This window comes from Dermatophagoides pteronyssinus, unplaced genomic scaffold, assembly GCF_027571235.1.
Source record: "Dermatophagoides pteronyssinus isolate colony J.1.1.1.1 unplaced genomic scaffold, Derpt_VIB-CSIC_2022.12 sq0005, whole genome shotgun sequence".
NCBI classification, from domain to species: Eukaryota; Metazoa; Arthropoda; class Arachnida; order Sarcoptiformes; family Pyroglyphidae; genus Dermatophagoides; species Dermatophagoides pteronyssinus.
In genome coordinates, this window is record NW_027461529.1 from 89,100 (window position 1) to 103,531 (window position 14,432).

At 26.5% G+C, this 14,432-nt stretch overlaps 3 protein-coding genes and 1 long non-coding RNA gene across 4 annotated transcripts; 1 reads left to right on the forward strand and 3 right to left on the reverse strand.

The window, feature by feature from the left end:
- The first annotated feature begins 3,978 nt into the window (after nucleotides 1–3,978).
- On the forward strand, nucleotides 3,979–7,142 carry LOC113789641 (uncharacterized). The gene is made up of 4 exons (XM_075819931.1): nucleotides 3,979–4,607; nucleotides 4,955–5,101; nucleotides 5,200–5,837; nucleotides 6,199–7,142. The coding sequence occupies exons 1-4, from the start codon at nucleotides 4,553–4,555 to the stop codon at nucleotides 6,985–6,987; spliced, it is 1,629 nt and encodes a 542-aa protein (XP_075676046.1). The 5' UTR covers nucleotides 3,979–4,552; the 3' UTR covers nucleotides 6,988–7,142.
- A 1,131-nt stretch (nucleotides 7,143–8,273) lies between these two features.
- Nucleotides 8,274–9,333, reverse strand: LOC142644975 (uncharacterized). The gene is made up of 3 exons (XM_075819901.1): nucleotides 9,219–9,333; nucleotides 9,007–9,141; nucleotides 8,274–8,943 (listed from the first exon to the last, which is right to left on the reverse strand). Exons 1-3 carry the CDS (start codon nucleotides 9,226–9,228, stop codon nucleotides 8,303–8,305), a joined length of 786 nt encoding a protein of 261 aa, XP_075676016.1. The 5' UTR covers nucleotides 9,229–9,333; the 3' UTR covers nucleotides 8,274–8,302.
- Nucleotides 9,334–9,390: 57 nt separating this feature from the next.
- LOC142644985 (uncharacterized) lies at nucleotides 9,391–9,966 on the reverse strand. Its single transcript, XR_012846190.1, has 3 exons — nucleotides 9,708–9,966; nucleotides 9,505–9,618; nucleotides 9,391–9,441 (listed from the first exon to the last, which is right to left on the reverse strand). It is a non-coding gene; the product is annotated as an uncharacterized LOC142644985 (long non-coding RNA).
- A 1,116-nt stretch (nucleotides 9,967–11,082) lies between these two features.
- Nucleotides 11,083–12,717, reverse strand: Coq2 (ubiquinone biosynthesis protein COQ2, mitochondrial). Its single transcript, XM_027339436.2, has 2 exons — nucleotides 11,861–12,717; nucleotides 11,083–11,796 (listed from the first exon to the last, which is right to left on the reverse strand). Exons 1-2 carry the CDS (start codon nucleotides 12,475–12,477, stop codon nucleotides 11,232–11,234), a joined length of 1,182 nt encoding a protein of 393 aa, XP_027195237.1. The 5' UTR covers nucleotides 12,478–12,717; the 3' UTR covers nucleotides 11,083–11,231.
- Between the last annotated feature and the right edge of the window lie 1,715 nt (nucleotides 12,718–14,432).

The window sequence follows — 14,432 nt, forward strand, 5'->3', positions numbered from 1 at the left end:
GTTGTCATATTGTCTCTATGTTGTTACTTGATTAATCGACCAATCCTTTTGCATAACAGTCACAACAACAATAATGATAAATAATGATGCTATTTGATAATAATAATAATGATGGCTAAAATAATGAATGAAAAAAAAGTAAAATTCTGCTTTAAAATTGATGCAACAATTGATGATGATGATAATGATGGATATTAAACAACAACAACAACAACAACAAAAGAAAAAAAAAGTATTTCAAAGTCAAGTTCGCCAAATTTCTAATCACATTTTTTTTGTTTTGTTTTGTTTTGGATCAATTGATTCGATTTGATTTGATTTGATTGATTGATCATTATAACAATGATGTGTGTGTGTGTGTGTGATATATTCTATTCTCTCCATTATCCATTTATAATAATAATGATAAAAATCAATATATAGGCTTGATAGATATTCATATCACCATAGTCACCACACCAATATTGATTTGATTTTTTTTGTATATGATATATATAAATGTGTGGTGTGTTACCCAATCATCAATATTACTTTAAACAATAATGTAATGATAATGATGATGATAATGATGATTGTCATCATCATCATCATCATTCAATTTGATTCAATCTATTCATTCTGTTGTTGTTGTTGCCGTTGTTTCTTCATCGATCTACAATCGATCTCAATCTAAATTAAAAATATAAAAATAAAAAAAAAAAGAATGTCGACATGTTTGACCTATAAGACATTGCTTAAATTATATTTTATTATTATTTTATATTCAATATATTCAATCTAATAATAATCATTATTGTATATTGAAAAGAATTAAATGACAACGAATAAAAAGAAAACGTTGAAAAAATCAGATGAATATTTTTTTCCTGAAAAAATACTATCATTTTTTTTCAGCAAGCAAATAATCATAAGATTTTTTTTCAAATTGATAATTATTGTTTGTTTATTTTTTTTTGTCTTCTTAATATCCTGATCTGACCTGATCAAATTAAGTAATTTCAATTAATTAATGTCAACAATTATAAATAAATATGTTGTTGATTAACAATTATCAAAATGATAATGATTTTATTTGAATCATAAAATATGTTTCAAATATGATGACAATCACATGTAATGACATTAAAATTGTTAAGAAAATATACATATTTTTCCTAGATTGATTGAATGTTGTTGTTATTATTACATAACAATCATCATCATATGAGTATGTCCTTTCCTTTCCTCATCATAATCATTTGTTTCATATTTTAATGATTGTTGTTGTTGTTGTGGTTGTTTTTTTAAATATTTGTCATGCATCATTATTCATTTCAATAGGGAATATAATATTAATAATAATTGAACAATAATCTACCGAAAACCATGAGATCAATCAATCAATCAATCAAAAAAAAAAAAAAAATTGTTATTGTTTTTCAATTGCGTGATTAATGATAATGATGATTATTAAATTGAAAAGAAATGTAAAAAAAATAAAATAAAATTTTATGTAAAACACTGTTTCGGAAACAATTTCCATTCAATTTTCATCATCACATTGTCATTGTTTAGTATATGGGAAAAAAAGAAAAATTATAATAAATTTTCAAAAATCAAAAAAAAAAAAAAAAAAACACCGAAGTACGAAATTGATCCAATTTTCAAGATCGATTCAATATCATGATGACGTGATAATATTTTTGATCTTTTTGATGTTTTTGTTTGTTTGTTTGTTTTTCCTACATTTAATCAATCAATGATCGATCAATGGATGTTTTGTTATTTATTCGGCAAATACATCTATTGTATTATCAATATATCATATTGTCGATGTGATCGACACGTCCGATCAATCAATCAATCAATCAATCAATCAGTCAATGGAGAAACAAATTTCAACGATATTTGATATGTATGTTGATTATCATCATTATCATGATGATGATGATGATAAAAGCAGAGGTTAGTGCTTACTAAGTGGGTGGACCACATTCACACAACAACAACAACAACAACAAAAAATACTACCGATTTCGGTCAATTGTTATGGTTTTGAAACAAGGAAAATTGTTTTTTAAATTTTTTTTTCAAAAGAAAACAAAAAAATCATTGTTTCATCAAAAAGAAACCAAAATTATTATCGTGAAATTAAACAACGTATGGTAACGTGCCCAATTGATTTTAAAACAAACACACACACACAGAGTAATTATTGTTATTTGCATTGTTTCCGATAATGATGATCATTATCATTAAATGGAAAATCAATGTCCAATGTCCAAGTAGCAATTGATCGATACCTTCCATATCATTATCAACAACAACAACAATCAATACAAGCATACACAAGACCATCCTCAAGTCCAATCCATGACATTGCCAATTGAATTAATGATTCCCAAAGACTAACTACTTGTTTTGACTTGTGAATTTTTTTTGTTCTGTTTCAAAATGATCAAATCGAATCAATTGGAAACAACAAAAAATTTTCTTCACATTTCCTTTAGCAGGAAACAAAAAAAAACAAATGCAAAATTTTCTGCAGCTGAATTTGTTTTATCGACATGCGATAACAAAGAAACGAATAACAAAACAATGTGGGAGTTGACCGGTTTCAAAATTGCAAATTCAAAAAAAAAAATCTTAATTATAATTTGAATGGGAAAAAAAATTTAAATTTAATAGCAATAGCCAGTAGCTATAGCTAGAAGTTTAATTGAAACAAACAAAAGCAAAAAAACAGAATTCAACATTGAAAAAAAACAAATAATTTCCTTCTCCTATTCTCTGAAGAAGATGATGATGATGATTTGGCGCAAAAAAAATATATTTCAAAATTTCTTTAACCATAAATCCGGGTGCTAATGTTTCGGTTTTTTGTGTAGGTGTGTGTTTCTTTGAGCATTTCTTTGCTCAATTTCAAAAACCACATTCAAAAAGAAAAAGGATTTCCATTTCTCACCACTTTTACTCTCTTTTTTTTCTGATTTAATATTCATGTATGATAATCGTTTTTGGTGTTTGTTGTTGTTTTTTCATTCATTCATTCATTCAGTCTTGATTATAATGATGATGATGATTTACCAACTGTGTTTTTTTTTTTTTTTTGTTATAAATTTATCCTTTTCGATATTAGTTTGAAATTTTTTTTTGTCTTCTTTCCAACGAATAGAGAACAAATGAAATAAATATAAAGAAAAAGAGAGAGAGAAAAAAAAGGCAGCCAATTTATGTTTCTATGTTCCAAATGGATCGGTTGTTTTTTTTTCTTACAAATATAATATGCACAAATATCGATGATGAACAGTATGATTATTTTTTTTATTGGATCAACTTCTGTTAAAGTAGTCGTCGTCGTCGTCGTCATCATTGTCGTCATCGTCTTATATCAAGTTCCAACATATTCAGACAGAAGCGAAATTTTTCCATTTCTTTTTTTTTTTTGTTGTTGCATTATTCGCGCCTTTTTTTTGAAATTGTTTAAAGAAAACATCACGACGTTTGATGTATAAAATATAAATGTTAATGTGTAACCAATGGTCATTTTTTTTTGACGGATTGTGTTGAATTCATTTTCATTTTCAATTTTCTTAAAAGCTTTCCCGTATTTCTAAAGACTTGATAAATTTTTCGTTGTTGTACATTTTCGATGTAGAAAAGAAAAAAAAAGTAAACGATCGATACAAAATTGTTTTCGGAATTTCAATTTTTCAGGTGAAAAAAATAACATTTTTAAATGTAAAATCAAATCGAAAATTATTATCCAGCAATTTATTATTATTATTATTATTTTATTTGAAATCATCAAATTATCGCTTTTTTGCTCGTTATCTATAAGCTTTTACGAATTATCATTATCATCATCATCATCGAAATCATTTGTAGCCATCATCATTATCAACGACAGCAATTTTTTTCTTTCAAAAACTTAATACCACTTTTGTTCCGAACATCTTTATCATTTCAAATGAAACAAAAAACCAAACGAAAGCGAACTTGAAAATTTTTTTTTTAAAAATCTTTTTTTTTGTTGTTTTAATTTGTTGATCAAATTCTTCAATTTCATCATACATCTGCTTCATTTTTTTTAAATTCTCTATCCTGTGACATTTTATTTTTTATCATCATCATCATAATAACCATCTTCAAGTGATGTTCGATCTGATTTATTTTAACTAGCCAAATGATCATAATTTTCAAACAATATCTGATTTCATTATTTTATCTTATGATGATGATTACATCACATTTATTGTCTATTTAGTTTTAATCTTTTAAACACACTCATTCAAAGATCTTAGTATCTGGATTAGGTAGACTGATAAAGAAAACATTTGTTCCAAAAATCAAAAAGTATTCCCACACATACAGACACACACACACACATAAACACATTGAATGATGTTTGTTTGTTTGTTTGTTATTAAGTGAATAAAATATATAACACATCTTTTGGGCGTCATCATTATCATTAATTATAACGCCCATCCATTGACAAACATTGAAATAAATCAACAAACAAACAACAAATAAAAAATTTTAAAAAGTAATTTCAATTCGTGACTTTTTGATGAAAATAAATTTATCTTCAGAACAAACTGAACAAACATTCATCACATCGAATGGTATGTTACAATTGTTTTTTGTTTTTGTTTCTTCTCTTCATTTTTCAGAAAAAAGAATGATCTATATGGTTATTTCTAATGATACTGATAACAAATAAATTATTAGATAAATTTTTTCATTTTGTTTTGTTTTGATAAGATTCTCAATTCTTAAAAAACTTTTTCATAGGATTACAACAACAAAAAAATTCATATAAAAGTGACATGTATGTTTGTTTGTAATGAATCACATACATAAATCAAAACGTATAAAAATGTTATAAATTTATTTTAAAATTTTAAAATTTTGTTTATTTTTTTCATATTTTTTTTAAAAAATCCAAATCCATTCAATATTCATCGATTAGCATCAATATTAAAAAATATTTTGTTTTTAAATTATCCAAAAAAAATGATGAAAAAAATGAAATCTTCTATTCAATTTCATCGACAACGATCATCATTATCAAAATCTTTGAATCGAATGTTAATCATGAATTTATTGACCATTTTATGTATGTAAATTTTTTTGTTGTTAGTTTTTTTTGTTGTTGTTGTCGTTAAATAATTTACAGAATATCATGTTTTTTTTCTCTGTTTCATTAATTTATAGTCATTTTATTTGGCATTTTTCATTCAAGTATTCAAAGTCAAAAAAATGTTAATGAACCGGAATTTGGTGCACGATTAAATAATCGTCCACAAACATCGATAGCATCACATAATCGTCATGGTCATCGTTACAAGCAACAAAAATCATCAGATTTAAATCAGAATAATTATCATGGAAAAAAATTAAATTCGATTACATCATCATCATCATCACCATTGAAAACAAAATTGGAAAAGAAAAAAAATTTGGATTCAAATAATAACAATAGTAGCAGTAGTGGTGGTAGTGTGGTTGGTAATGTAAGAATTTTTCGTAAGAAAAATAATATTTATTCCAACAATGGAAAAAAACCAAATTTTCCTTCGACCACTACTTTGAAAACTTTATCAACTAACAATCAAACTGTTTTGAATATCACGAATAATAATCATCATCATAAAAAATGGCCTATTAATAACAAGGAAATGATTAATATTGATGCTATTGCTACTACCAATAAAGTAAAGGCTAATAAATCCGCCAATAACAACAACAGTATCGATGATAATGATCAATCTGCATCTGAATCAATCTATTCAAATCAATATGTTGTTGTTGGTCATCATGATCATCATCATCATTCAAATCATTCGCATAAGGTAAGTGGTTGACATATCCATATGATAATCATAATAATCAAATGATCCACAGCAAAAAAAAACATTTTCCTTCTCTGTAAACGGATCATAATGAAAAAAAGAGGTCGAAATGTGATCACAACAATTGAAATCTGTTTTTTCTTCTACATCAAATAAAAGTGTTAAAATATATTATAATAGTGATTGGGTGGTGATGTATACACCTAGGAAAAAAATAACTATAATAGTATCCTATACACCATATTGATTCAAAAAGGAAAATATTAAAATTGTCGATCGATTTCCATTGAAAACTTTATTGATTCATCAATTTTTTTTCCTTTTAATGTCTAATATTTTCTTCGTTTTTTTTACTACTTAGCAACTATTACAACAAGAGCAAGAACATCATCATCATGCCCAAGATGATCAGGAAAAGTTTATAAGACAGCCAATATTGGTGGATAATTTGATGGCAATGTCAAATGAATTGCCTCCATTGACTGCTGCATTGCCAATGCATTATTTAAGCCATCATGAATCATCATCATCGATGGATTCACATTTAAGTCCTTCGTTATTCGCAGCTGATCCAAATGTTGCCAGTTTATATGCACCACATTCATCAACGGATGAATCAATAAATGGTGGTTTGATTGAAAAACCTGGCATAATTATGCATCATACATTTCCAATGGCATTGAATCATCAACAGCCTATCACTCATCATTATTATGATCCATCATCGTATTTAGGTCGAGAATCATCAGGACTAATAGATTCATCATCGATGCATAACCATCATAACGCAATCATGATGAATGATCATATTCCAGGAATACCGGGAAAACCATGGAAAGATTATCCAATGTATAGTCAGGTGCCAAAAACAACATTCCATTGTAATGGTGCATATGGTTATTTTGCTGATTTAGAAACTGGTTGTCAATTATGGCATTATTGTCAACCGGATGGCCGTCATGATTCATTTCTTTGTACGAATGGTACCTTATTCAATCAGATGACTAGAGTTTGTGATTGGTGGTATAATGTTGATTGTGAAATGTCTCCACATCTTTATGGTGTTAATGCAGATCTTTATAAGCAGCCTTTAGCACATTTACAGCCATTAACATATCACCAACATAATCCTATTTCACATCTGATCTGAACATCATTACAAACACACCTATCATTCATTCAAAGGTGAAGGTTTAACTAGATAAATTTGATTTTTTTTTAAACAGAATGCTCGGCTAACTCAAAAATTTTGATTATTTTTTATTTTTTTATTTTTGTTTTGATTATTGAATTTTTATTATCAAAATGTTAAGTTATGTCATATTTTTTGTTTTTTTGTTTGTTTGATTGTTATTGTTTCAATTTAAAATTAATTTATTTTTTGTTTTTGAATTAAAAATAAAAATATTCAATAAAATATACGATTCTTTCATATGATTCTATTATCATTAATGTTTGATCTGCAAGTATTCATGCGAATCGACATTCTTTGTAACCTTCACACAATTTTTTTTTAAATGTTTAAAGTTTTTCTTTCAGCTATCCCTTTTGACAACAATATTTGTTGTTTTGCTTTCTTTTCTCTTTTTTTTATATATATTTCCTTTTCTTTGAATTTTTTTTTCAAATGATGTTCGTTTCTTGATATCCCGTTTCTAGCTTTATGGATTTCTACATTTTTTTCCGCACAACGATGATAATTTGAATTAATAGACAATAGCAAACAGGATAGGTATATAAAGCAAAACTACGCCCCGGATATTCATTATGTGACATATCCAAAAAAATTGTTCATTTTCTTCTCAGTTGTTTTAAATTTTTTTATTTTTATTTTCGGGCTTACTTTTAATATATTTGATTGATGTTTATCATCATTATATCATCATAAATATTTTTATGCGTTGGTGTATTTTGACTTTTTTTCTGGTTTCCTGATTGACATCAGTTGTTATTGTTGGGTTATTGATTCATCTTCACCAAGATTATCACAAAATAAGTACAAAAAAAATTCAATCATGCTTGTTTGATCAGGCGAAATCCTTCATGATTGAATGATTTGCAATGAAACAAAAACGGAATTTAAAATTTAAAAATTAAATATTGTTAATTTGAATAAAACTAAAAGAAAAACACATTCTTTTGCAATAAAACCAACAAAACAAAAAATGACTGAAGACATTTCATTTCAAAGTTAATAGGATATAAATATTCGAAAATAAAATGACTTAAACATAAATAGTTAATTTATATACAATTTTAATTAATCAATTAATTTATAGTAACGATAATCTCATTCAATTATTGAATGACAAGAATTTAGTTTGTAAACGAAAGGATCTTATCTGATTTGATTTAAAGCAATTCGAGCATTTTAATCATAAAAATTAAGTTTTATTCATTTATTTGTAAAATTATGAATTTGTAAGTAGAATTTTTTTTCAAAATTTAAATGAATCTTAATAATCTTATTTTTCAAAACAGCGACGTATATAATCAAATTTCAAATAATTGCGTGTTTCTTCATTAAGATACGGTTTAAATATTTCAACAAATATATTGTTAAAATCGAATTTGATTTGATTTAATCCGTCGTCGCTTATTCGCTTTTTTTGGATAAAATTGTCAACGTATTCTTTATTCAAATATTTGGATAGTTCGATCAAATAGGAATTAAATGTTGAAGGCATTGTCTTTCGAACAGTCGATATCAATGATGATAAATATAAGAATGCGTCTCGTGCATCGGAATTGCATTTGAATCGGTGATTGGTTTGATACTTAATTTCATTCCAACTATTCCTTTTATAAGGAAGAAACTTAATTTTAAATTCATCCATTGTCAATTCTGCCAATATTATTGTTGCATCCATATTTATATAATCTAAACTCTTTTCATTTCGCTCCCGAACAAATGATGGTAGATTTGAATTAATAAGCTTTTGGTAAAGCAAATCAATAATTCGAAGTTTTTTATTAAGTTCTGCAAATTTTATATTTTTATCTTGAATGTTGTATGATAATTCCGAATAAAATTTCTTCACAAAATTTATTGTAATTTTTCGTATTTTTTTCCTATTATCTTCGTATGGCATTAGTTCCATTTTATCTATAAATATAGAAACAAAATAAAAATTAAAAGAAAGATTTATTGTCAAATCATTTTATCAACCTGTGAGATCTTCAATATTGTTGACCAATTTTTCAACAATAATATCTAGGCTTGTTTTACATTTTGTTGGATCATTTGAAAATAAAGATTCATAGTGACTCGATGAAAAAATTTTACCAAGATTTCTCATTGATCCTATTTGTTTTGTAAAATGTGATAAGAAATAAATGGTAAAAATGAATTTTTTATTATTGATGAATAATAATGCTTACTTTTCTTCATTCCATCAAAATAAGAATCAACAATCTTTTTAATACAGAAAATTTTTTTTAAAATGTTCAAATGATCGTTCCCATAATATGTCTTAAATTGTAATAGTGCACAATGAAAATTCATAATTTCATTAATGTAATTTTCTAAATCAATAAAATTATCTTTCAAGTCATCCGATATTCTCTTATGAACTAGATTAATAACATGCTTGGTTATTTTTTCCTGTTTTTAATATTTAATATTATAATTATTCAAGCCAAAATAATAAATCAAAAAATTAATTACCGATATTGTTGATTTATAACCATATTGTTTTAAAATATGATCTAGATTTAATTTTTTAAAGAAAGAAATGCATTTTTTTAGCCATTTCTTTATCTTTATGAAAAAGATCCCCGTCTGTTGAATCAGTCGCGATACGATAAGATTAGGATAAAGTGTTAAAATTTCAATTTTGGTATTTTTTTCAAACATTTCAATGTACTCACTTCGTTTTCGTCCAGCATCTCTTCCCAAGGTCCCCATATGAGGACCAATGGGTCTACACGATCAATCATGTCATCCCCATCGGCCTTCAATGTTAGTGACTTGGAGCCATTCCACGGATATTTATTAAATCGCATAGTTTTCAATTCTAATAAAAAACGAAAAGTCAGTTTGAACAATATCCGATTTTCTATCGGATCATCAAGATGATCACAAGATGTACTGAAATCGAAGGTTAATCCAATTTGTGATGATACATCATTGAATATTTTTTTAATTAATTTGTTGAGATTACAATAATCATCAAAGAGAAAATATTCAAGCCTCGATGCTAAAATTGTTGATTGAAATTTTTTGACATCTTTATATTGAATATAAAGATCAACTATTTGAAAATATTTGAAATGGATTTTTTCAATCATTTCAATCATAACTTTTACATTAGAATTTCTGTATACAATTTTTAACTTTTCAATGTCATTTTCAATACTATCTAAAATATTGAATGAAATTTCGAATTGTGTTGAGTCGATTTCAATATCATCTTTACAAGTATCAATAATTTTATTCAATTTTTTCACTTCGTTTTCACTTAAAACATCTAAAATATTGTAATTTTCTATCAATTCACCAGTAATTTCAAAAATTGTTTTTTCAATCATTTGTATGTTGTTAGCACCGAGATTATTCTTTTTCACGTCCTTTATTTTATCCAAAGAATGTTCGATTTTTGCATTAAAAAGAATAAATTGACGATTGACTCGTTTTTCATAATTGTAAAAGTAATCATCAAACTCCGAAAGAATTTGTTTTAATTTAAATATTTTTGAGTTAATTTTAGCAGAACTTGGTAATGATGATGATGGAGGTGTTATCGATCTCGTGGATGATGATGATGATGATGACGATGAATGTTGATCCATTTTTAAAAATTATCATCACAAAAAATATGATAATCACAAACTTTTTTTTTTTTGGCTACTGAACCGTCTAATTTATTTTAGTATTATGTGAAGCAACACCGATGAATTTTAATAACAAAATGATCGAATAATGTAATGTAATCGTCCATGCTCGCAATCAAATTCGACACGTGGTTCGAACTTTCCAAATTCATTTAATCGAATTTTTTCAGCCTAGCCATTTCCACGTGCATTGCAAGAAGTGTAACAATTGTATTAAATAGGGTGATAAATCTATAACTTGTTGTTCAAAATTCGAAAAATTCGATGTCACCTGCGCTGTCGTCTTTTTCAATGGCGCGGAATGATGTTTGAAAAGAAACAAAATTGCAACAATTAATGTATGGTGTTGTTATATTTACGTCCAAATAGATCACAAAAATTTTAAAATTACACAAAATTAACACTTGAAAAAAAAATAACAAAAAAATTTATTATCATTTATGTTCAACAGTTAAAAATGAAATTAAACTAAAAGTAAAAAATTTAATACATAAGTCTGTAATAAGAGAAACATGATACAAATGATCATTCATAAGCAAGCTTAAAATAAGCTCTTAGAGATCAGAATTGGGACAAATTAACATCTTTACAATTAATGGAAGGTTTCAATAATGTACCGGTAACAATGCCAAATAAAAGAATCCAACCAATTTGCGTGTTTTGGCGAAAAGCTCGTGCACAGCTTTGAATGGAATCAACATCTAGTTGTCGATTTATTCGTATCAAACCGGCAGTCAGAATTCCAACAGATAGATAAAATGGCCATGTCTGATTGGTTATGATACCGGAAGAAAGCAATGACACTGTCATCATCGCTGTAAAACCATTCAGATATCTAGGAGTTTTCGAACCGAATTTTAATGCTGTCGACTTTAGGCCAAGAACAAGATCATCCATTTTATCTTGATGTGCATAGATTGTATCATATATTAAAGTCCAACATATTCCAGCCATATATAACGGTAATACAGTGCTAATATTCATCATACCACCGGTATTGACTGACCAGCCAAGTAATGTACCCCAATTAAATGTCATACCAAGAATTAATTGTGGCCAATAAGTGAAACGTTTGAATGATGGATATGATGCCACTAATAACAAACTGGATGCACCGAGAAGGATACTGAAATATATGAATAAAGAAATATCAAGGTTAATGTCACTATGTTTCATGTAGGATACATTACCTGTTCAAATCAAATTGTATAAGAACTAATAGACTAGAACCTAATAACGTGAATAATAAGGCAACGGCTTCGGTTAGATCGATTTGTTGGGAAGCCAATGGACGCAAACGTGTACGTTCAACATTACGATCAAATCGACGATCCCAGATATCGTTCACAATACAACCAGCTGAACGCATCATCACAGCACCTATACCAAATAAACCCATCAGTGATAAAGATGGTAATGATCCGGCCGTCGTACTGAGGCCTATACTCCACCAACAAGGTAATAATAAAAGCCAAGTACCAGTCGGTTTATCAAGGCGCATCAAACGTGCAAATGGACGAATTTTTTCGGGTAAACGATCGACTAAACGTGATGATAAGGTACCGGATAAATAATCAGTATTTTTAGATTCACTGATTGAACTGAATTCATTTGAAAAATAGAGAATTGGACTGAAACGCTTTTGTCGATGAAAACGAATGTAAGACGAATATGATGATAACAATTTAATAGATTTAGTCGATCCATATTGATTGGGTATAGTTGATTGAAAACCGAGAAATTTGCCACAGAAAATTCGATATGAAACACTTTGACGATTCATAGTTAATCTTGCTAATGATAACATTTTTTTTCTTTCAATCGTAGACTTTTCAGTCTTTCGAAACGAAATAAATTACTGGTACATTTTACGAAAACTATCAAAAAAGATCAATCAATAACTTTTATATCAGGTAATCGATTGAATTACGGGAAAAAGTATCAGAAAAGATATTGCAACAAAAAAATAAATATAATTTAACAAAATTAAAAAACAAAATAAACTTTTGAATTTTGAGTCACATGTTAGTATCGGCTATTGTGATCCTATCAGGTATTAAAATGTCTAAATAACTGTATTATATTTAAGAATTTCATGGGAATTTTTTTTTATTGAAACAAAAAGGAACAAACAAAAATTCATTAACAGTTCCGTCAGTCATATAATCATTATCATCGATTGCAAGAGAATTTTAAGAAATTTTCGACGGTAAAAAAAATGTTAAAAATAAAAAAATAATCAATAACAAGAGAGATAGCTTAAACAGTCATTCATTCATTAACATTCAAATGTATTTTTTTTTTTTTTTTTTTTTGGTTCTGTTTGTATGTGGGCGTAATAGCAAATATTTCAAAACAAAACAATATTCAATTGATTCGATTGAAAGTATATTTTATTTCTTTTTACTCCCTTATTATTATTAATGGCATTGGATCGATACCAAATATAAAAAAAGATCATACTAAATTCATTCATGACAAGCGAAAACCATTGAATGTAGAATTCAACACCTACCTATAATTATTTTTTCTGGATTACTTCCGGAAACAATATTTGCTCAGAATGAATGAATCGATCGATTAATATTGACCGAAAACTGGTCATCATGCGCTTACACAAACCTACACAAACATTACAATTTTACTGAAATTTTTTTTTTAATAAAAAAAAAACTAAAAATTGATATTTTTTTTTGCTATATCGGTTTTAAATTTTCTTTCACATAAATACAATTAAATTATATTATAATTTTTTCTTTTCTCCAGTGACTAATTCATTTGATTTAATTGGATTCAAAAAAAAACGACGACAGAAAAAATCATTGAATTATATTTTGTATTTATTATTATTTTGACAATAATTATGAAATGAAAAGTAAATTAATTTTATTAATCAAAATCAAATCAAGTTAATTGAAATCAATCGATTCTAAATTGATTGATTGATTGATGAATGAATCAATGTTATTCAAGGATGAAAAAATGATTCAAATAAACAATTTAAAATTATCACATTTGATTATCAATTAAATACAGAAAAAAATACGGATAATATTGTAAACAAAATTATCATGAATATCTAAATCTAAACAAGTTCACATCAGAAGAACATTTCCACAATTCAATTGAAATTTACATTTGTGTAACCTTATCCATAATATTTTCCTTTTTTTTTCATATACAAAATCAATGATAATCAACTTTTTTTTAATTTGTAAGTTTAAAAATTTTATAGATTTTGTTTTTTTTAAATCGATTTGACTTGAATAACGATTATTTCATCTTGAATAACTTATATTCTTCATTGATGAGTTACAAAATACATAATTTTATCAAAATAAAGAATATTTCAAATATATGAAAAAACAATTGACAATTGGAATTTTTGTTTTGTTTCGCTTTCATTTCATTGTTTTATTGTTGAATTTCATACTCATCAATATATAATTATTTAACATGCGCATTTTGTTTGTCACCTACAGAATATTCTATCGATTCGACTAAATTCTCAATTCATTCATATAATTCTGGAACAAGTTGAAAAAAATAAATAAATGTTGAAACAATTTTTTTTTCATTCATTGAAATTACATACATATAGTATAAGTACACTATACAAATACAACAACAACAACAAAATTGAATGTGGACGGAAGAACAATGTTGAAATCATCTATAAATCTTTTGTTTTTTATTTGTTTCATAGATTGAAACAACAAAATAAGAATCACATGATCAAACACTATATATATGTCGACAATA

What these genes read in the sequence shown, in the direction of transcription:
- LOC113789641 (XM_075819931.1), top strand. Translation starts at nt 4,553, where the DNA reads ATGAAAATAAATTTATCTTCAGAACAAACTGAACAAACATTCATCACA. An exon ending in AACATTCATCACATCGAATG is followed by an intron (nt 4,608 to 4,954) that starts GTATGTTACAAT and finishes TTCATCGATTAG; the next exon opens with CATCAATATTAAAAAATATT. An exon ending in ATTCAAATCATTCGCATAAG is followed by an intron (nt 5,838 to 6,198) that starts GTAAGTGGTTGA and finishes TTTACTACTTAG; the next exon opens with CAACTATTACAACAAGAGCA.
- LOC142644975 (XM_075819901.1), bottom strand. An exon ending in CAATATTGAAGATCTCACAG is followed by an intron (nt 8,944 to 9,006) that starts GTTGATAAAATG and finishes CTATATTTATAG; the next exon opens with ATAAAATGGAACTAATGCCA.
- Coq2 (XM_027339436.2), bottom strand. Translation starts at nt 12,477, where the DNA reads ATGTTATCATTAGCAAGATTAACTATGAATCGTCAAAGTGTTTCATAT. An exon ending in ATACAATTTGATTTGAACAG is followed by an intron (nt 11,797 to 11,860) that starts GTAATGTATCCT and finishes CATATATTTCAG; the next exon opens with TATCCTTCTCGGTGCATCCA.